This window comes from Phymastichus coffea, unplaced genomic scaffold (genome assembly GCF_024137745.1).
Source record: "Phymastichus coffea isolate CEN01 unplaced genomic scaffold, Cenicafe_Pcof_1.1 PCOF00028, whole genome shotgun sequence".
NCBI lineage: Eukaryota > Metazoa > Arthropoda > Insecta > Hymenoptera > Eulophidae > Phymastichus > Phymastichus coffea.
In genome coordinates, this window is record NW_026706839.1 from 447676 (window position 1) to 469970 (window position 22295).

At 39.3% G+C, this 22295-nt stretch overlaps 2 protein-coding genes across 4 annotated transcripts in view; both read left to right on the top strand.

The window, feature by feature from the left end:
* The first annotated feature begins 994 nt into the window (after positions 1 to 994).
* Positions 995 to 4049, top strand: LOC131662841 (uncharacterized). The gene is made up of 2 exons (XM_058932802.1): positions 995 to 1082; positions 1619 to 4049. The coding sequence occupies exon 2, from the start codon at positions 1636 to 1638 to the stop codon at positions 3877 to 3879; it is 2244 nt and encodes a 747-aa protein (XP_058788785.1). The 5' UTR covers positions 995 to 1082; positions 1619 to 1635; the 3' UTR covers positions 3880 to 4049.
* A 4139-nt stretch (positions 4050 to 8188) lies between these two features.
* The window catches only part of LOC131662923 (ras-related protein Rab-23), a 30470-nt gene continuing 16363 nt past the window's right edge, over positions 8189 to 22295 (top strand). For all 3 annotated transcript variants that reach the window (XM_058932922.1, XM_058932921.1, XM_058932924.1), the window contains exons 1-3: positions 8189 to 8365; positions 16037 to 16158; positions 18628 to 18790. In XM_058932922.1, coding sequence (XP_058788905.1) covers positions 8333 to 8365; positions 16037 to 16158; positions 18628 to 18790 — 318 coding nt within the window. In that variant the 5' untranslated portion in view covers positions 8189 to 8332. The remainder of the gene's footprint in view (positions 8366 to 16036; positions 16159 to 18627; positions 18791 to 22295) is intronic.

Here is a 22295-nt window from a genome sequence, read left to right on the forward strand (position 1 = left end):
AAAAATTGTTTACACATGCGCATACTTAATTTTTTTTCATCAATAAGTATCCATTTTTTATATTCTTTCTTTTGTAAACAAAAAAAGCATTGTTTGAATGAAAAATTTGAGGTTTTATGGACCATCTTCATGTGAGTAGAAGCAAACAGTAAAGTCAATTTGTCTGTCGATTCATGTTCATATAATAAAGTTTGTAATTTCAGTTTCAACCAAGGAAATAGATTACTACTTTATTATTGACCTATGCATTTTTATCTATCCTATTCATTTTCAAGTAGCAAAACATAAAAACTAGAAAAATAAAGGATTACAACAAATTACTTACCATCTGATCTTTCAATCAATAAAATTATTAGTTTTCATCTTTCTAATTGCCAGTGATAATTTCTCTGATTGTTTACTGTTCTGTGAACAGTTTGCTTCTTTGTACGCTATTTAACTTTCAGTCTTAAACTGGCTTTTCTATTCTCTATTTCTGACGAGTCTAGTTTCTTGACTAACTCTCAATTGTTTTATTTTAGAACAGAAATTTCAAAATATGTACAAACATGTAGAAGAAAAACAAGAAAGATTTTCTTGTAATTGCTATTGAAAATATAGAATCTTGCTACTAGATAGCTTCGGTGTATTGAGAGAAGTTAACTATAAATGATACATAAATGATACATAAATATCATGATATAATAATACATACACGAATTCATTAATCTTCAAAAGAATTGAAAAGTTGTCAGATGATGTTACATAGGAAAAACATACATAGATTATTATTTTTATATGTTATTATTTGAATAAATTTTGAAATATATAGCTTCTATACATTGAATAGTTTTGCATTTTTTCATGCTCACCAAGCATATGCATATTAAATTTCGAACACATTTCGTTTTATATTTATAAATATCGATTTAATATAAACTAAAATCGAACGTCGGAAATCGATATCCTCTCTAATAAGTGAATATTAATATACTCATTCAGTTTGAACGATTTTAGTTAACAATAGAAAATAAAATTGAAAGTCTATATAAAATTATAATTGACATTATTTTTATTCATATCGAACGATATATTTCTGCTAGGTATAATTTTTTTAGCAATTTAAATTTTAATAATTTAGCTCTACATTTGTTTATTTAGTTTTGAAGATCTTCCGAGCTCGCATGCATAGCAGGTATTAAATCAATTAGGAAAATTGATTGATGAAAGTGTGTATCTCACAATTAAGTAAAGAAAACAAAAAAATTTTAATAATGGTAAAAGTCTAAAAAAGCAAATTAAAAGTTGATTAATGTATAATTTTGTAGGTTAAAATCATGCGTTGTTTTTATTTATCCCAGGATTGGGCGATTCTGTCAAAAAGCTTCCAGCAGTTGACTTCAGATCTTATAATTTTCGTAAAGCGGGAGCGAAAATTGCGAGGTCTGAAGCCAACTGCTGAAAGCTTTTTGACAGAATCACCCAACCCTGAATTCATCCAAATAAGATGCGTATTGATTAGAAAAATTAAATATCATCATCATATTTTCGTTATTCCAATAATATTTTGAATGAAATTTTAAATATTTATTAATCAAGTTTGCTATCGGTATATCATTTAAAACATATAATTTTTCAGAGCTTGCAGCTTTCAAAATGGATAATGAAGATCATCAAGAAGAGAAAATTCCACATAAAGATTATAGTACTACAGTTGTAAAGGAAATTAAATGTTCTTGCCAATGGACTATTTATAATTTTAGCTTCTTTGTTCAAGGTGATAATTCAAATTCTATTTATGCACCTGATATTGAGTCACCAGTATTCAAATGTGGCTGTAATAATGAGCTAGTATGGGACATAAATATTGTCAACTTAAGAGATCTGGAAGAGGAATATTTGAAAATATATATCTACGTTGATGATGTTGAGTGGCACGATTACTTGAGTATAGATGCTAAAGTTTCCATTCTTGATGATAAAGGCAAAGAAGCACATACGATAAAATTTAAATTAGGCATTCTTTCTACAGAAAGTGTAGATTTAGTCAGAAAAGATTATTTAATGGATAAGAATAATAAGATTTTAACTGATGATAAACTTATAATTGTTTGTGAGATTAATGCCTTTGCCGAAGTATATGCATTTTCTTGGAATACAGAAGATAATGACAATGTTAATGAAGACAAAATATGTGAAGTAGATGTTTTTAGATCTAGACTGAAAGTCTCTCATGATCTTCAAGCTCTTTTGCAAAATAACTTACATGATACCATTGTTGTTGTAAAAAAGAAACAGTTTTATGTACATAAGTGCATATTAGCTGCAAGAAGCCGGGTTTTCTCAGCTATGTTTGAGCAACAAATGTTAGAGCAAGCCAATAACACGGTGATAATTGAAGATATGAGCAGTAACGTTTTTGAAGACATTCTGGAATTTATTTATTTTGGTACTCTAAAAAATATTACTGATATTAGTAACAAAGCATTATTAGAAATTCTTATAGCTGCTGATAAATATGAGCTTTATGGACTGAAAGAAATTTGTGAAGTTATCTTTTCGTCAAAATTGCTTGTTTCTAATGCTGTTGAAATGCTGAACTTAGCTGATTTCTACCATGCTAGCAATCTTAAAAAATATATCATCCAGTTTATCATTGCCCATAATCAAGATTTCATTAGTAACAAAGAATTTGATTTGCTCTTAAATACCCATTCACATTTGATACCGCTGTTTCTTCAAGAAAAGTCTGAAGAGTCAGCATTAGAATTGTCAAATGATTTCAATAATGAAGAAAATGATGAAAATATTTGTAATCATCATGTTCATTTGCCATCAACAAATGCACTAGCAGGAGAAAAGAAATGGAGTGTCACACAAATATGCATTGAGCAAGGAAAATCCACTTGGAAAATACACTCCGTTAATCTACTATTTCACAATAGTAATAATATGAGTGACTGTATTGTTTCAGAAAAGTTTACAAAAGACAACATTAATGTAAGTTGGCAGTTATTTTTGTATTTCAAAGGTTTGAATAATGATTCAAAGGATTACATATCTTTGCTTCTACAATTTTCTAATGAAAATTGTTGTACACATAAAATTCAAGCTCAGTATGAATTTGCAATTCTAAATGCAAAAGAAGAAATAGTGAATAAGATGAAATCTAAGTTACTAACATTTGATGTAAATCATAGCAAGCTCGGAGAAACCAAATTTGTCAAAAAGGATTTGCTATTCAATAAGAAAAAAAATTTATTACAAGATAATACTCTGGTGATAGTGTGTTTTGTCACATTTGGTTTGAATACTGAAAAACGTTATGGACAAAAAAACACCTTAAATTATTGTGAGCATAAATTCTTATTGGCGGTTTCAGATGATCTTGAAAAACTTTTATTAACTAGTAAGTACAGTGATATTACACTTATTGTAGGGGGGAAAAAATTTCTTCTTCATAGAGCAGTTTTAGCTGTAAGAAGTCCAATGATGTTAAATATGATTAATGAATTATTTGAGAAGCAAGGAACAAAAATTGTTGAATGGAATGACATAGACCAAGCTGAATTTAGCGAGTTATTATTGTTTATTTATTCTGGAAAATTAAACTACTTAAAACATTTAGCTAAAGGCCTTTATACAAAAGCAAACAGGTTTCAATTGGAAGATTTGAAATGTATTTGTGAAATGTATATTTGTAAAAACTTAACAGTTGAAAATGTATGTGATAATTTTGTTTTTGCTCATGTCAACAATGTAAGAAAGTTGAAATCAAGATGTAGTCTTTATATAACAGATAATTTGAAAGCTGTAATAGCAACTAATGGCTATAAGTCTTTGTCAGAATCAAGACCAAAACTGCTCAAAGATCTTTTATTACAACGCCACAGTTCATAAAATGAATAACTTTTTAGATTTTAGCATGTACTTTGAACTTTATGTTTTTATACTAGATAATTTCTTACAAATTTGTACATATACACAATTGTAACTGTTTGATTGATTTTAGAGACTTATTTTTGTTTTTTGATTATTTTATGATTGAAAATATGCAGTGTGAAATATAAAATAATTGACAGGATTTACAATCATTTTTAGTTTGTAAAAATACATATTTAAATTTAATGTTGCTTTGGTAAAATTAATATTTTAATTCATTTTAGTTAGTATTCTTAATTAATTTATTATTGTAAAACTATATTATTTGATTTAATCTTTCTTATTTAGTAGAAATTACTATTAATCAGTTGTATTTGTAATTACACATAGAATTAAGAAACACTTGAAATTGAATCAAAATAATAAATCATACTTCTTTTTAATGAAAAACAGAAAATAAATATTTTATGTTTGTTTCACATTTATGTCAGTTGAATTTATTTGACAATTAGTCAATTTCAATGAATTTGAAAAATCGGTTTGCAAAAATTATGAAAATATAATTTCAATAACATTATTATGTAACACTTTTTATAAATTAAATATTGTTTTTTACTATATAGAGACATTTTTTTGTTATTACAAAAAATGTTCATCGAATATATTAAAATGTTTTTACTTTCCGAATTTGATTCACGTGCCATATATTATTCCAAATCTCAAAGTTTATTTACCAAGGAAAAAATTTTTGTCAGGGTAGCTAGAAATTATCCTCGTGTAGAAACTGTCCACATGCTAGCCCGTACCCCGAAGTTCACCTCGTCTAAATTTTTTATAGGTACGCCATCTTTACAATTCTCTGGTCATGGGAGTGTTCAGTAATCAATGCGATTAACGCGGAACATGGAGACAGTCTCCATGCGTGAAATTAACTATTCCATAGATTTCACATCTAGATGCACTACTTGCATTGGCTACTGAATTCTTTCATGACCACGGAATTGTAAAAATAGCTTATTGATAGAAAATTTGGACAGGGTAGATCTCGATCTCGGGGTAAGGGGTAACCCTCACACAGTGCAAGAGCCTTACCGATGCAAAAGTTTTTCTCAGGGTCTCTAGAAATTATCTTATTTAACATAATGCAATACTTTCTAGAGACTCTGAAATAAATTTTCTAGCGGCAACACTGATTCAAGGGGCTCTGAGAAAATTTTTTTCCAGTGGTGACACTGATTTTCATTCTTGTTCAACCTGCTCGATCGAGACTCGACCAGAGATAATTGACTCGACAGACAACAGTTGATACAACCACCTAATAGATCCTATGCTAATCACTAATATTACAGTTACAAAACTGATATTGCAATTTGATATCAACGTCGAAATATTTAACTCCAGAGGAATATCACACTTTTTCATATAACGTGCCTGATAAATGAATTTGATGAGGTGAATAAGTTTCTGCAACATGGTGTTGACATAAACCACACAGCCGAATTATTCGACAATTATTACGGTGGTTTTACAGCGCTTCACTTGGCTTGTAATTATCAGTGCAAAGAAACAGTTGACCTACTATTAAAATATGACGCGAATATTTTTGCTAAGGACGCACATGGAAATACTCCACTGAATATTGTGACTAAAACTTTTCATCAAGATATTTTTAATAATCTTATCAAGTATGGCTCTTTCAGTTTGATTGAATCATAGTAAAACTTGAATGAATGTCATTTTTCAATTTATATATTTTACATTTTTTAGTTTTGTTGCTGACGTTAACGTTAAAATTTCAATGTTTGAATTACCTTTTGAAACTATTAAATTCCAGTAAACTCACTGGTGAAGCAATTCAATTATTTCTTAATTACGGTTACACCGTGAATCTTTTTAATCTAGTTAGCCATAAATTATTGATAGGATTGGCTGTTTAAAACCGTAAAATAACATCACCATTCGAGCAAGATTCTATTTCCGAAACAATGATGAACTTTTTCAATATCCACGAATTAGTTGTCGTGGGAAGCATGCCGATTCATAATTTCATTTCTGTTAATGGAAATTTTGAGTTCATGATCTTTTTCCATGAATCATTGTCTAAAAACAATCTGTACAACATGAAAGTCATAGAGGGATTTAACCATATTGGTGCACGATGTCGATCACTAAGATGCTAAAGGTAAATTAATTTATATACCGTTGAAATGAATGTACCATACAAATTAATAAAGTTCGTTTTTAAATTGTATAAGGACGGCGCGTTTTACACGCTGCTGTTCTGTTTGATAACAGAGAAGACATAATAACACTTTTGTCTAGCGGTGCTGACTTCAATATTGTTAATGCCGATGATAACTTACCATATATGAACATTTATGAGCGAAGTAAATCAAAATCGCATTATAATAATAAAGTTCTGGAATTCTTGTTCATGCACGTTCGGAATTTGAAACTTTTCAGACTTTACATCAGCACAAAAAATATGAATTTTAATGAAATTGTTTCTAAACAACATACTTATTCATATAAAAATCTCAATATTGCTAAAGAAGTGAAAGAATCACGAAGAATTAGTTCGGAAAGTGTCCGATTACTTTGTAAGATTTTCTATTCGAAACTGGTGTGGTAGCTTCTTACCCAATTATGCCAAAGTTTCATCGTGAAAATATCGATAATTTCTTTCAAAACAAAAATAATGTATGAATAATCTTTTCGATACTCCGTGCGCAAAGTGCGTCTTTCCCGCACGCTCGGCAGAAAACGTGCGTTGAAAATCGCACTTTCCACACGTCGTATCAAAAAATACGGTACGGCACATGTTCGGGAAAGAGTTTCTCGTCTCGTGTACCTTTCCACCCTCGCCTCGCTCGGGTGTAAACGCCACACGAGACAAGAATCTACTTTCCCGCACTTGTATCGTAATGTACTATTTCTAAATTACTAGGGGTTTTCTACTTACAGTATAGGAAAACTGTAGTTTGAGGTGATCATATCAAATCCGCTACAAGTTGTTTAAACTCTTGTGAGATTTCAACTGCCTATTCTTTGTTCAGATATAATTTTCAAACACTTATTTAAAAAATCTTGTTCTATTGGATAACCAGGTAATAATACATTTTCCTAAGAGCAGGCGAATGGTATAATAATATACGTAATCACCGACAAATGTTTTAGAACGACTAAGAAGTAAGATATAAAACTTTTATAATAAATTTAAGTATAAATGAATAAATAATTTATTATTAGCTAGTAATAATATTTTTAATTATTACTTTCTTTACTTCGAGATATAGGCACGTTAATATCGAATACATTAAACGATGTACGAAGTATATTGATATTTATCTACAACCATTTTATACGGACATTCTTTTTTTTTGTAAAATGTCTATAAAAATACTGTAAATATACGATTACTGATTAATAAATATTTCAAGTTTTATAAACTCTTAATTGTGATAGACTGCATCTTACTATACATTATCAGTCCAAATTTTTAAGCCTGCCGCTTACTTTCTATGACGATTTGCAATTTATTAATAAATTAGAAGCTTTTAATAAAAATAAAAAAAGATCTAAGACACTAAAGATTTTATAGTTTATAGATTTCATACATCTTTTCTAACTTTAAACTTAAAAATAAGTGGTGCTCTAAAAAACTGATCTAGAACATTTAAATTAATATTTTTTTAGTCCGGACGAACAACATTAAATACAAAAATAATTCGTACTGGAAATACAGAGCCAATCTACTTAATAACTTTATAAAGATAATTTATACAATATACTTTTTGGGAGTGTGTATGGATAACAAGTTTTTACGGTCAAAATAATGAAACCCAATTTCGGAACAGTAACGCTAATATTTAACAAAAACACATCGAAACTAAGGCAAATAGTGATAACAAGTTTTCATTTTCAATCTATTTTTACTTTCTGCGTGTACTACATCAATCAGATTAAAATAATAAACGAATTTTTGGATTAAAGGTCAATACCATTATTAGTTTATTTCTTGAACCAAGTTTTAAAAAAAATGTTACTTGCTATAAACCAAATTAATACTGTTTTTTAATTTTCAAATAATTTCCACGTCAATCACTGCGAAGCTTCAAAAGCAATAGGAAGCCTGAAAGCTCCAAGCAAAAAAGAAAAATTACAATCAAAGCTATGGCACGTGCGCGTGAAAGTCACACCACCTCCTCTTGCGCACCTTCGACTCTCGCGGCGTGTGCACGCGATAGTAGAGTAGGGGGAGAAGAGAATTAGAGTCACTATACAGCAGGTGTTGTGCAGGCAGTGTCGAGCGGTCGGTGCGCGCGAATGAACGCATATTCTCTGTTTGATCGAATTTTATATACAGCAAGGAGGCAGGAGGTTGCTTTAACGCTGGTAACACCGATGTATTAATGAATTTGTACGACGGAGAGTGACGCGGGTGTGTTATGCTAATCAGAAGGTGCTCAGAATGCGGGAGGAAGAGCTCGAGATATCACTCAAGGTCTGTGAAAAAGTTACTTTGATGTTATAATACGTGCACTTAGTAACGAGTTGGCGGTAGCGTGAGCGAGGAAATAAAAAACCGGTGAAAACTAAAGTGACTCACCGAAAGTCCCATGGGGGTAAAATAGATTGCAAAGCTCTTTCTTGGGTATCGACAGTGCTAAAACAGAACCTAAGTGCACTTTAACTAGATGGTCCGTAGATACATACATCAACAAATATCAATTGTCAAATCGCACAAGCAAATGAGATTCTGTGATTTTGAGTAAATAAAAAAGAAACAATTCGCATTCGCATCTTCCATACACACGTTCACGACGTCGCGAATAATATCAGCGCACTGTTCAAGTGGCAGATAGGAGGGGCGCACGAGGTTGAGGCCCTTCGCGTCCTTGCCCGCGCGAGTTCCTTCGCCTTACTCTATCTTTTTACTCAATGTACACATACAGACAACCGGCATACACTATATATACATGTGAGGGATTGAATGTCGTGCGTTCCTGGGCGTCGTGTCGATTGATTGGCCAGGTTTCTTACAGATTCATATTTTTCGGTTCTTTGCTTTCTAAGACAATGGGAATGAGTTTCCTTAAAAAAAAAATGTTACTCGCGGTTACGCTTCGGTTAGTTGGTAGAATATATACGATTCTTCATCCGAAACTACGCACGTATATGTGGCTATTGTTGTACAAGTAGAATACATTATGCTTGATCGTCATTCGCTATTGATGGACAAGTTTATACGAATGTGCATACAATTTTTTTCCTCATCGATCGTACCCTTGAAATACTCGAACGAAGTTAAATGTTCCAAGGCTCGTTGTACCGAGAATCAGACTTGGAAAACCTCATACTTCGTGGAATTCCACGTTCTGTATATACTTCGCAACAATATCACCGAACATCGTTCCACGTTTTGTTTTTTAAAATTTACATTCTAAGAATACATATGCAACAGGAGACAGACCCTTGGGATCGAGTGTAATTTGAAAACTTGGTTTAATCCGGAAAGCGCGCGCATAAATTTTCAACCGCAGAAATATTGTTCCGATAACGATTGACGTAAAAAGCTGCACAAGACGATAACTCACATAAGCGTGCAGCAGCAGCAGCAGCAGAAGCAGCAGCAGCAGCTCGTCTATGGCTTAACGGTGCTCATATTCTCCCCCTTCGCACGGCAGAGTTAAGGTATGCGCGAGCGTGCGTTAATTTCGCTTCTATACGCGTGGATGGACGAGTCTTCTTTTTCTATCTCTTTCTTTCAGTCTTTTTTTAAACCGCGCAGGGTTTATAGACTTTTTTCCTCGCTCCGTATATGATCAATTTGATTCAATTTATATCAGATCGAGTTGATTTTTCAAAGTGGTTATTGTTATCGACATTGCTGTCGTGGGTTGGGGCTCTTGATATTTCGTATGTTTGTTATTTCTTTGACGTTAAGCATTATTGTAAAGTAATTTCAGTTTGCTTGACAATGAAAAATCAACACTGTTGTACCGATCGATATTTTACACGTTTCATTTATAATGATTCTCGGAAGTTTTCTGAAGTGTATGTACTTCGCAGTTCGAACCGGTTGCTAAAGTGAATTGTACGAGAATTTTCAATTCTATTCAATTCAGAAATTCTACAGTGAAGCAATTATTGTTTTACTATTGACCATCATTAATAGATAACAAAATGATAGAACTCTCGCAATATTTGTTGATACGAAAACTTTTGTTTGAAACGCAGCCCGCCAATTAACGCAAAGTTGACTCGGCTGTTAAAGCCGAAACGTCAACAGAAATTACCGCTGCTTGCGTGTACGAATAAAAAAAGGAAGGCGACCCCCAAATCTTATGGGCAATCTGCACGAAATTTCGGTAACTTTATAACGCTCGCGTTGGTTTCGGCTTATTTTGCCCTAATGATTTTACCAGTAACAGCTTTATAAAAGCAGTGAAATTTCTGCAATAAAAAGTTTATTTACGACTATTGAATTAACTGGGCTTTTATATTGAACTGAGGGAAATAAAAATAAATAAGTGGTATGAAATTTTAATTTGAATTTGCAGTTTCGATAGTTCTATCTCATATCTCGCTGCTATACACACACATTTTGCATGCACAACTGTCGATACTCTTTTTATAGTATTGAAATTCCAAATTAAAATTAGGGAATCACTACGATATAAGAATAAAATCAGTTATGCCAGTCCTAAGGAGTCATGTGAAATAATTTCTCAAGCATTATATGTATATTATTTCCCTCTGATAAAATACCGTAATTAGGCAGCTGTACAGTAACCGATGTTTTCGATTCAATTGTATCATTTCTCAGCGGGACAAACCGCGAGAAAAGAACAGTAGATTACGAAAGTATTGGCAAGTTCATAGCGCGTGTAAGTTGCAAACACACGCTATGGGCTTGCTAATATCGTGGCCATGGGTCGTGTTTTTTTGCCCAGCGAGGCCGAAATTGCGAATGCCGAAGATGCGAAATGCTATTTTCGAACCGCTGAACAAAACAAAAGTAATCTTGTGCGCGCTGTTCATGAGAATAAGTTTGGCACACACGCGTGGAGTCTTCAGTTGTTAAACGTGTCGCTAATCGATTCTTTTCTTTTTATTTTCTTTTCGAGACTTGCCAATACACACAACGACACATTGCCTTAAGTTTCGCGCGTTATGAAAACATTCGAATTCCGAAAGAACAGACAATACGGACGAGACTTCCAGTTTGTAATCGTGACGATCGCCCACGCTCGACTTGGAAATACGAAGGCGGGGTACCGCACGAAGCGTCTAAGTGGACGGTGCATCGAAAGGAGTCGACACGCGCTCCCGACGGCGGCAGCGTAGTCCATCTTGCAAACGGCGAGAGCGTTCTCGAGGCGACGAGGGCAGAGCATCCTCGGGCCTGTAGGGCGCCGTAACAGTGTAACCCGGGGTCCGAGAAGTAGGCTGCGAGCCGCGCCAGTCAACGCGAGGCTTTGCCCCCGTTGACCCGGTCGAGCGACAACCTCGTAACGCGTCGCGGACGTTCACTCGAAGACTCCGCGACAACTGCCCCGTAGGGAGAGACTCACTGCAGTCGACGAAGTGCGTCACGGAAGGATCTACTCGGGGGCCTACGAGAGACTCTCGTTTACGAAAATCTCACCGTTGACAATGTCGTCGACGCTCCGTTTGTCGCCGGTAATCGCGCGATCGACGGTTTGAAGGGCAAGCTGCACGAGTTCGTCGCCGACGACGTCAAGGGGGTGGCGACTTTGTGAACTACGATTCGAATTCAGAAGGACGATTCAGCGATCTCGTACTAAAGCTTTAGTGCGCAGGTGCGCGTACTAATATAATAGCTTTAGTCATGGAGTTTGCGCTAGATCGATCAATTCCGTATTATCCATAACCGCGTGTACGAAAACTAGACGGATATGTATTATTCGTAAGCCACGGCAATGCTCGTACGCTCTACCGACAAGCTGAATTTTATTGTTCGACCTAGTTTCCGATTGCCTCGAATATCAATAAAAGTAATCGCTGACCGGCACCTTAACGGAGAAAGGAAAGTGGCTAATCCGCCTCGACAAACTAACGACCTAGGGCTCCTCCAACGCCGATCGATCCAATCTTCGTGCTCCGCGATCGTGGCGATAAAAGCCGAACCGTCAAACGACTGCTTCTCGACGCGAAACGAGAAAACCATCAATTTCACCGACGCGGAGGGAGAGAGAGATTGTTCGCGCGAGAGCGTGCAATTACACATACGTGCGCTCGTTTTCGATGATCCGAAGCGTAATTGTGCGCGCCGGATTAATTAGAATTGAATCGAGCGCGTCGAGTCCGTGGGGAACTTGCGACTGCTTTCAGGGTGAGGTGGCTTTTTCTGCCCTCTGGCTTTCTATCGCGCGTCATGAGAAAAATGAAATGCGACACGCGAACGAAAGCCAGGCGCGTGCACGGCCTCCTTGTTTGGCGAGCGGCGCGCGTTTGACGCCTCGCGGGAGAGCCGTCCGATTCGGAAGAACGAGAGCGCGGGCATTGGCTCCGTCGAAGACCTGCCGCGTGGATGGAGGCGCGGATCTATGCGCTCGTCGGCACGACGATGGGGAGACGCGCGTCTACGACGTTGGAGCATCTCCGTGATCGACCTCGTGAGCCGTCGTCGGCTCTTGCGGCACACGCGATTAAAGACTTCCAAGACCGCGATATGCATAAATCAGCGAACTATGCGTAGAGCCGATCCGCACTGGCTCTATACGAGTTATCTCCGAGCGACCCACATTTCAATGGGGTAAAGTTCAAGGCTGCACGGTCGGGTGAATACTCCTCGTCGACGTTATCGCCTTTGGCTCTTTGGCTGAGGAGACGGGTTCGATCGACTTCCCGAAAACTATGTAGGATGCCTACGGCGGGAAAGTGGGTGGACAACGATCTTACGTACGACCAACTGGAGATATCGATTGCTATCGAGGGTGACTTTGTTGTTTGCTACAGATTATTACGGCTCTGTGGGCACTTTATGGTTCATGGGAATTTCGTTGGTTTCTTTTCTTCCATACATATCAATCGATTCCAAGTGCAATTCTTAACGACGATAAATTATCGTTAGCGTACCGGAGAGCCACAGTGACTTAGTGCGCACAGAGTGCAGAGCTCCCGTGCGAGAAATGGGGGGCTGGCGTGCTCCGGTTGTCTATAGGGATTTCTCACCAGGAATATGCTTCAGAAGCAAATAGACGACTGCTTTAGAATGCGACAGTATGGCGCTTCGTAGAAGTTCAAGGGGAAGATATGCAGAACAAAAAGACCAAATAGAGATATTAAAAGAAGAAGAAATGCCCTACGCCACACTACGAGGGCGACTGAGTAACAAGGCGGAAAGGTTCTAGGGAGAACAGCAAACGATTACCATTGCATTATTGTTAACAGATCTTGTATTATTAAATCGCTCCGGCTCGCAATATTCAACCTCATAAACAGACTGTCAGCGATGAATACTCATTCATTAATGTCGTTATGCAAAACGAATTAAAGATGAAAACAAATCAATGAAAGTACTTATATCCATAAAATCCAGCATCTTCCTGATTTCTAGCCTTCGGATCAGTGAACTCTCGACGCGTTTAAGGAATAATCTCGATAGATTATTCGCGCGACCGGTTTATCCAATAGCTGACACACTCGCGCGCGACGCACGCGCGTGCGCACCGTTACCTGCCTCGGCTTTTCGAGCGACGAAGCGCGCCGGCTATTAATGCTACGTGCAATCGATTTACAGATTCGGGCTTTCTTCTCTACCTTTCGTTGTGATGTTTTTTTCTTTCTTATTGTTCTTCTTTTGTGCATCGAAAATACTTCGCGTGTGTATTCCGATGTTACGGCTAGCTGTCGCAGTTTTCGAAATTTCACGGTCATAAATAATGGGGCAAAGTCCTGTACACAGTGCCCAACTCACTTTCGATTGACGCCGTAGGCGTATATTGCCTTTCAAAAACAAGTATTTAACAACAGCTTGGTGCTTAAGTTTTTTTCATTTTTAGAAAAATCTTCACACAACGACTCACTTACATGATTGTTAAAGAAAATCTAGCCGTCCAAAATAGCTGAAATTTCGATGTCATGCGCGAACGTATACTCTAACTTATGAAGATAAGTGCCACCAACTTCAGATTGAGGTCGAAAATCTTTCAGACAGCCCGTATATTTGAGACGGTATGGTTATTATTGAAATGGCATTGTGCGTGGATACGTGAAGTTATTTATTGGATTAGGTCACTGCTACAATAAAAGAAAGCATGTCGCACAGTTTAGTTGAGGCCAAGTTGGCTAATCTCCGTAGCTACGTTATCACAATTAATTCTCATATGTAAGAGAATCATTTTATGAAAATTTTCTCAGTTTCTTTATAGAAATGTGCTTTTCTATGCGTGTGAGAATAACTAGCCGATAACGTTATCACTTTAATAAATAATACCAGTTATTAATGTTTGAAAATTGTACGGGTAACAAGTACCTTTGTGTTTTCAGTCTTATCACAAAAAAAGAAATAAAAATAAGACTATAAGTGGTTAATATCTGGTACCTTAATTAATCGTGTTGATTATAGTTTTTGAAGTTTAAAGTGAGTTCAAAAGAACTTCATCTAATTGATTGTACTCACAAAGAATCTAAATTTAGTGTTAAATGATGTCTCAATCGTCTGATTAAGTTAATGACACTGTACCTTTAGTGTTTGATTTCCATAGACTTTTCGAAATTCTTCTCCTTATAAGCAAATTAAAGTTTTATTGAATTTATTATTGTCAGGCGATGATAAAATTCAGTATAAAAGTTCGTTAATTTATTGAAATATTAAATTTTTGAGGACGGGCGTGATATACTCATCAATAACATGAAGAAAAAATTGAGAAATGAGTTCTTACCGAGCTACGATCTTGTTGGTGAAAACAAACGAAAGCGATCGCATTAAAATCGCTGTCATTCCATAAAACTAAAGCAATAATTTTACTCAACTTGGCATAAATAATCGATCAATGACCTTAAAGCGTAAATTCAATTTCCATGTATTCTAATCAAGTACACGAGACTAAAAACAAACAAATAACCAAGCGTTATTTTTTTTCTTGTTGTCCGTAAAACACGTCGATATCCACACACGAGTGCTGAACGGAAGCGATCAATTAGAATATACCGATATCTTGAATCTCAATGGAAATCATTTACGCGTGGATGTATCGCGCGCTTGCTCGAGTATTTCTCGCAATCATTGGACGGGATATTTCCACGAATGAAAAATTGACGAAAAAGCGATGTCAGCTGCGCGGAAAAGCCGCTAAATGACCCGATTCGCATGCTTCTCGGCGGCCGTAGTGTCGTCAACAGAAACAGCGCGCGCCGCGCGGACGCGATCGTTCTGCAACCAAGTCGGTCGAGTGCGAGTGCGTTTTTGAATGGGTACACCGAGAGGTAAAAGGAGGAGCGACGACCGAATGGTAGTAAAGAAATATTGCGATTCGTGCTTTCTTTTTCTTCGAAATCTCGCTAGAAAGCAGAAAATAAACGGTTTGTTTTTTTTTCTTCTGCTAGTTACTCGTTTAATTTCGCGACTCGTTAAAAAATGTTATTGCCGAATACAACGACGATCGTATAACAAGCTAATTATGTTTTATAAAGTTAACGCATAAATTAAAATATATTTTTGTTCCGCGTAATGAATTTCTTCCTCGACGTCATCACGTAATGAAAGTTTCAAGGTGCAGTAGGTACAAAGTATTCGCATAACTTTCGATAAATTAAAATTCGAGCTCCAAAGAAACTAATTAGGCTTATTTCGCAACAACTTGAGTCGAGGCACGGACTAGGCACGCGAATCATTGATTTGATTAAGAAATACAAAAAGCCAAATTGATGCAAGTAGTGAGGCGGCGAGCGAGCTGGCATTTGCTCCGATCTAGGATGTTTATAGCCATCGGTTTTGAGCCAACTACGCGCATTCGATGGAAGTCGCCGTCGGTAAATTCGCCCATAAAACCAGAGTAATCTCTCTGTAATCAGCGAGCGCAGAAATTTTCATCGAGTCGCGCTCGGGCGACAGGAAAAAACCGGTTTTCCCCGGCGGGAATCCGGTCCGCGCATCTTATTTGTGAATTGAGATTAATAAGAAGCGCTCCCTTCTTTGTCGCAGGTGGTGATAGTCGGCAACGGCGCGGTCGGCAAATCCTCCATGATCCAGAGGTTCTGCAAGGGCACCTATACCCGCGACTACAAGAAGACCATTGGCGTGGACTTTCTCGAGCGCGAGATCGAGTGAGTAGTGGGCTCGCTCCTCGTGGCGAGCGCCAGAGGTGACGAGTGATTCGACTTGCGCGCAATGCGTGCGAACGAGCTTGAGCGATATGCGGACTCCGATGAAAGCATCGGATTTTCACTTTTATTTTCGATGGATGCGCTTCGCGTCCAAAAGAATTGCGTTCCGCTCGATTCTTACGCAGAGTTCGTCTGTGAATAGGCGCGATACTATACGAGAGAAAGTGTTACAGTTTTACGGGATTGAATCTACATGATAAATGAAACTTAAGAAACTTCTCGCGTCGCCGCAAGTAACGCATAAATAGACATGTTTTACTCCGAAAAGTAGACTATTTGTTGACATCTTAACATTAATTATGTAAAAAATTTTGGCATTGGCTGAGAATAATGAATTTATAACTTCATGACAATAATGTTTTATTCTAAATAAACAGCAAGCGCTACGCTCCAATGGTGAACGTGGCGTTGGGGTTTTAAAGAAAACATGTTCTATCGGCAAAAATATAAGCTTGATCGTTTTCCTCATCTCTACTCTCAGTCATTTCAAACTAGTTACATCGGTGAAACTCGATACGCTTCTGCGGCATCAAACGGCTGCGAAACTTAACGGCGCTATCGATCGTTGATCGAAAACTTGATGAAAAGCCATTCCAGCGTAAAAAATCATCGGAGAGTACTTGTTACCGCCTTTGGAAAAAAATTTCTCGCCACCTACATCTGCAGCTTCGCGCGCGTCTCTCAATTTCTCGCGGCGCGCTTTTGTCCGGCTGTACGACGCGGCCACGGGGCGTGCAGGCGCGCGACCGATCGAGCTTGCTCTCTCTCTCTCTCTGGCACGGCGATCTTGACCAAAGCGGGCCCGGGATGAAAAATACCGAATCGAAAGCCACGAGCGCAAGAGGTGCCGTCGCTTTTCCAATTAGCATGAGCTGTCGCGAGAAAATATAAGCAATTACGTTAACGAAGCCGGAGCATAAATCTGGAGCGCGTGCCAACTGAGAAATCGAACTGCTCGCGCCGGCTTTCATACACGCCGTGCACGCGAATTGCCATATTTTGTCGTTTGCCCTTTCGCGCGCACTTTCGCTGGATCGCGTCGAGAGATCGAGCGGCTTGTATGGAGATACGCGCCATCGCGCGCGTTCACGGGCGATGTGCTCAACGAGCGGGCTGACGGCAATTTTCATTGGATTTTTCTCTTTGCATATTGTCGGAGGTGATAGCTCTGCGTACGCTTTTATTCTCGTCTTTGCCGACATTTCACGTATCCTTGCCGGCATTGGGCGACGCGGTCGCGCGAAAACTACATCGAATCGTTTGCTGGTATATTTCAATGAACGTGCGCGTCCTTCGAATGGAACCCTAAATCAGAGAAACACGCCAACCTTTCCCACTAACATCCGAGTAAATGCGACCAGACTGTTCAAGCCGTACGTCATCTACAAGCTAAAGACCGAATCTGAATAAGCAGCGCGAAAGCGTGCGCGAGCGGCAGCTTACAATTCTCGACAAACAGTCCTGCGCGCACAGCTCGATGCAAAGTATCCGCGGCACACGCGCGCGCGCCGCGCTCGCTTCCTCTGAGAAAGGAGAGAAAAGGCAAGCGGAGCGCGTCGTTACTTTGTCATAATACGATGGGGCAGAGTACGGGAGCGCCGTTAGGTATGCGCCGAGGGAAATTCGCCGCCGCCGCCGCTCATCCCCGTCGCGTGCGCGTCTGCCCGCGGAGCGCGACGCTCGCGGAACGCGTTAATTTTCTTTTATACGCGCGCCGGCGACTCCTCGCTCGGCGACCGGGTCGCCTTGATGCCGGGCCTATATTCCGTCGGCCGTAGTCCGGCAATACCGGCGTCTACAGCTTTCACGTGGACACCTTTCGGCGAGCCGGCTTCGATCGAGTCAGCGCGGTTGGTTGCCATTAGCGTCGAACGACAACTCGCACATTTCGACGCACGAATTGAACGTTCGCAGCGGCGTGTCGCGGCACAACGAGAAGCGTGTGATTAAGCGTTTTTCCTCTTATTCTCGTCAATGGAGGCCTTACGAGGCGACGACGCCTCGTTGACAATAATATCGTCGCGGCTCTTGAGTTTCACGCGGCTTTTCCTTCCGTCCCAGTTCCGATCAGACGACGGCTCCACGTTCATTTTTACCGAGCGCCCCGCTCGCTAAGCGCCAGGTGCGTGTTCGGAGAAACTCGTGAAATTCAAATGTACCTGCAGCGCGTGCAATTTGTCCGGAGCGATGTCGTCGGGATGTCGGATCACACGGTTGCGAGATAAGATTACCGTAGTATTTCGCTCGAAAGTTGACTTGGCCATCCATCGTGGTCTTTTTGCGCGTTCATTCGAGATGGCCACAACAGATTTCGTAGCGACGATTCGCCCGTGGCAGCTTTAGGAAAGTGGCCATGGCGGCAACGCGCATACCTCTCGTGACAGCAAGAACATAACGTCGTGCTTGCAGAATCGACGGCGAGGAGGTGCGGCTGATGCTCTGGGACACGGCCGGGCAGGAGGAGTTCGACGCCATCACCGCGGCTTACTATCGGGGAGCGCACGCCTGCGTGCTGGCCTTCTCTGCGACGGACAGGGACTCCTTCGATGCCATTCCCTCCTGGAAACTCAAGGTCAGCCTCTTCCTAATCAAGCTCATTCTCATCGAGTCGCGCGGTGAAAAAGTACAAGTTGCAATTGTTTTTCTTTCTTTCTTTTTTTTTTTACTTTTTTTTTTTTATAGTGCTTTATTTTTTCAATACGATGTCGCGTTACAAAGCTCGTCGACGCGCGAGACGACGACGAGTTAACTCGATGGCTCGCGCAGGCGGGAACTGTCGGTAGCACACGGCGAGGGAGCCAGCTAGACGATTTTCCGGCAGATGCCTGCGAGCGAGCGCGTGTCCCGCGGACAGGCGGGCGGCGGACTGGCCCTGTCGACGCCGATCCTCGGAGCTGCGTCGATTGTCGCCAGCAGGAGCGCCAGTAGCGCGACGATCGCCATTCGCGCGCACCTCCTCATGACCTACGCGCGGCGCCCTGCGTGCAGGCCGTGACTGCGATGCCGCGACGGATCGCCGCGGCGTTTATAACGAGGCGAAACGCCGGCGGCGGGCGCGCGCGCGTGCGTCGGCGCCAGCCGGCGGATTCCGCGGATAATCGCTTTCACGGCGACGCGGGCTCTCGCTCTTCCCCTGCGCCCGACCGCAGTCTCGTTTCCTCGGTGAGTCATCCGCGATCTCGTTCGTCGTTGCGCGAGCACGGCGAACCCACTCGGCTGCTCTTTCGCGGTCGATTTTCAATGACGTCCGGCGAGAGTCGCTGATAAGACACGATGACAAAACCTCTCGCGGTTGAATTTGGAAACCCCACAAGGAAAATACAAGCGTGGCGTCATATGAAATTTCCCACCCATTTTTCTTCTCAACTTTTCGCGCTAGCATCTGTTATACACGACAGCGAAGAATATTACGCGCGATCTCCACACGTCGATTGCGCAAGTGGCTTCCGAGCGATCGCTGAGTGACAGGTTCGAATCAATCGAAGTGAAACAAACAAAAATGCCGCCTTCTATGTGTTCGAATACATCGAGGCACGAATAACAATAAGGCAACGTAGATTTGTCACCGAGGACATGAAAGGTACTCTCGTCGCAGGCGAGCGGCTCCGTCATAACAATGCAGCCTTTATCTTGAGCGCGAGGCACTGCAATGTGCATGTCTCCATCCACAATTATTCGAGATCGACGCGTGCGACAATACTGAGAGCGCGCCTGCACGGGTACATGCGCGATCACGCCAGCAGGATTCCTTTGATCGTCCCGTCGCGCGTCAGCGCCGTAAAAGGTATGCGCGACGAGCTTACTTTTTCGTTAACGACTTGCGCTCGTACAGCGCAAAATCACGGTCGAGCGCTTTATGACCTTTATGACGCGGGGATGCCGAGATAGCCAATGTTTCATCGATTTCTTGGTTTTCTTTTTTATTCGATTAACGACGATGACGATAGTATACATACTACTAAAATATGTAATCTGCTACTGTTGACGAATTTTACCTTAGAGATTGGTTTTCGTACTTGTTAAATTTTTCAAATGCTTTCTATTTACACAGAACCGTTCGTTTTTTTTTTTTTTTTTCTTAATTTGCAACACATCTTAATCAACAGTTTGTATACTGCAAGTCTCGCGCAACAAGCGTCGAACGTTCTTTCCTTGATCGCGTTAAACGAGAAAAAATTCAAAATTCTGTTTCGTTAGCTATAGTCTGCCGTTTATTTTTACACTCGTCGAGTTCGAAAGTGATTCAGCGGAAAGGCGTCCTTGGCAGAGGCGAACCGTCACTCGCGAGCTAGGGCAAAAACTAGACCGTAAAAGAAAAAAAAACTAGTGCGGACCAAGTGACGATAAGTTTGCCCTGCGAGGCCTGCGGTCTGAAGAAATGGAACAACGACGAGGATGCCACTTATGCAGAGAAAATTGACGGAATATATAGGCTTTGCAAAACTGCGAGACGTGCAAATTATTGCTAAGGGCTGCCGATGAATTTCTCAATGGCGACGCGAAAAGCCGAGTGTTTTTTGCTTGCTCGTGATCCCCTTTCCGCGAACGTGACGTAGAGACGTTGTACGCGGTGCCCGCAGCTTTGTAAGGCAGTCTAAGGTTTTCTTTTTTTATCTTCGTTTCGTTTTAATCGAGACCGTATTATCTTCCGCGGCGTGCCGCTGGTGATGATAGGCTGCGCGCGAATCACTCGCAGGGGCGCGTCAAAAAGAGTTTGCGATTTTTAACGAAATTATCTCGCTGACGCGCGCGCTTCTGCTTTTATGTCCTCTACAAAATAAAAATACATTGACATTCATTCTTGATTAAAATTTCGCTGCTAGCTTACGATCGTATAACGCTGTTTTTTTCTTGCAGTCCCTAGTAAAAACTTGTGTTTATGATGATTTATACGAAAAATTGTTTTTGGGTCTTTACTTTTCATAATATATCTATACGCAGTTTCTAAGCGGTTGAATGATCAATGCATCACAAACGACTGATTGATTACGTACAAATTTATTGTAATCGATCAATTTTTTGCGATTACAATTCTTCTATTTTTCTTCGGTAAGCTAATCAGACGATGACATTTTGCTTCAGAAAAAATGAATTTCAAAGTAAATTCAAAGTAAGGTAAGTTTAACTCAAATATGTGAAATCATAGTGCTCTATCCTAAAATGTAATGCAACAAAATGAAGTTCAGTATAGTTTTGTTCCTTATGCTAATCCTAGTTTTCGTCGATCTTATACCAAACGAAAATGTCCTTTTTATAATCGAAGATAGAAAAAAGGAAAATGTGGAAAATCGTGCGATTACTATGACTTATCGCTGTTAATAAAAGCTTTTGAGTTTCACCCGATAAATGTATAGGCGATGTTGTAAACAATGTAATGATGGTATCATACATATTGAGACGCATCTATCAAACCAGAAAAAGTAAATCTGCTGCAATTGGTCAACGACGTATTTATGAATTCACAATTCGCATAAATTTAGATCCATTCCTGAATATTCCTGTATTCTGTCTTATTGTTAGACAGTACGTCGAATCGCGGACTCTAATCGGTGAAATAAGCGCTCTGTTCTGACGATTTAGTTCGGCGAAATGAAGTTCAGTACAGCTCTGTTATTTTTCCTGGTCCTGATTATTTCCATAGCTGTGGACAGAAGTAAAAGCATAAGAGACGATGCTCAAGCTAAAATAATACATATGCTGCCGCGCTGTCCGGACGGTTATAAACTCACACGGCAAGAATGTAGAAGAATTGTTTGAATCTCACAATAATATAACGTAGTAAGCAAGGTGACAATTATATACTTTACTACACAGCATTATTAAATAAATAAATATTCGATATTAAATTTTATTTATCAATTTTTATTTATTTAGTAATGAAATTTAAGTGAGTCTCATGATTAAAAATTTCAAATAATGTATATTATCTCATTATATTTAAATGTCATGAAAATTATCTGTAAAATAATCAATAAATTAATGAAAGTTGTATAATTTACTCGTAATAACGGCATCATTCTATAATATTAATTTACATAGTTCAACAACCATCTCCTTCGCATAAAGTCAATTGATGA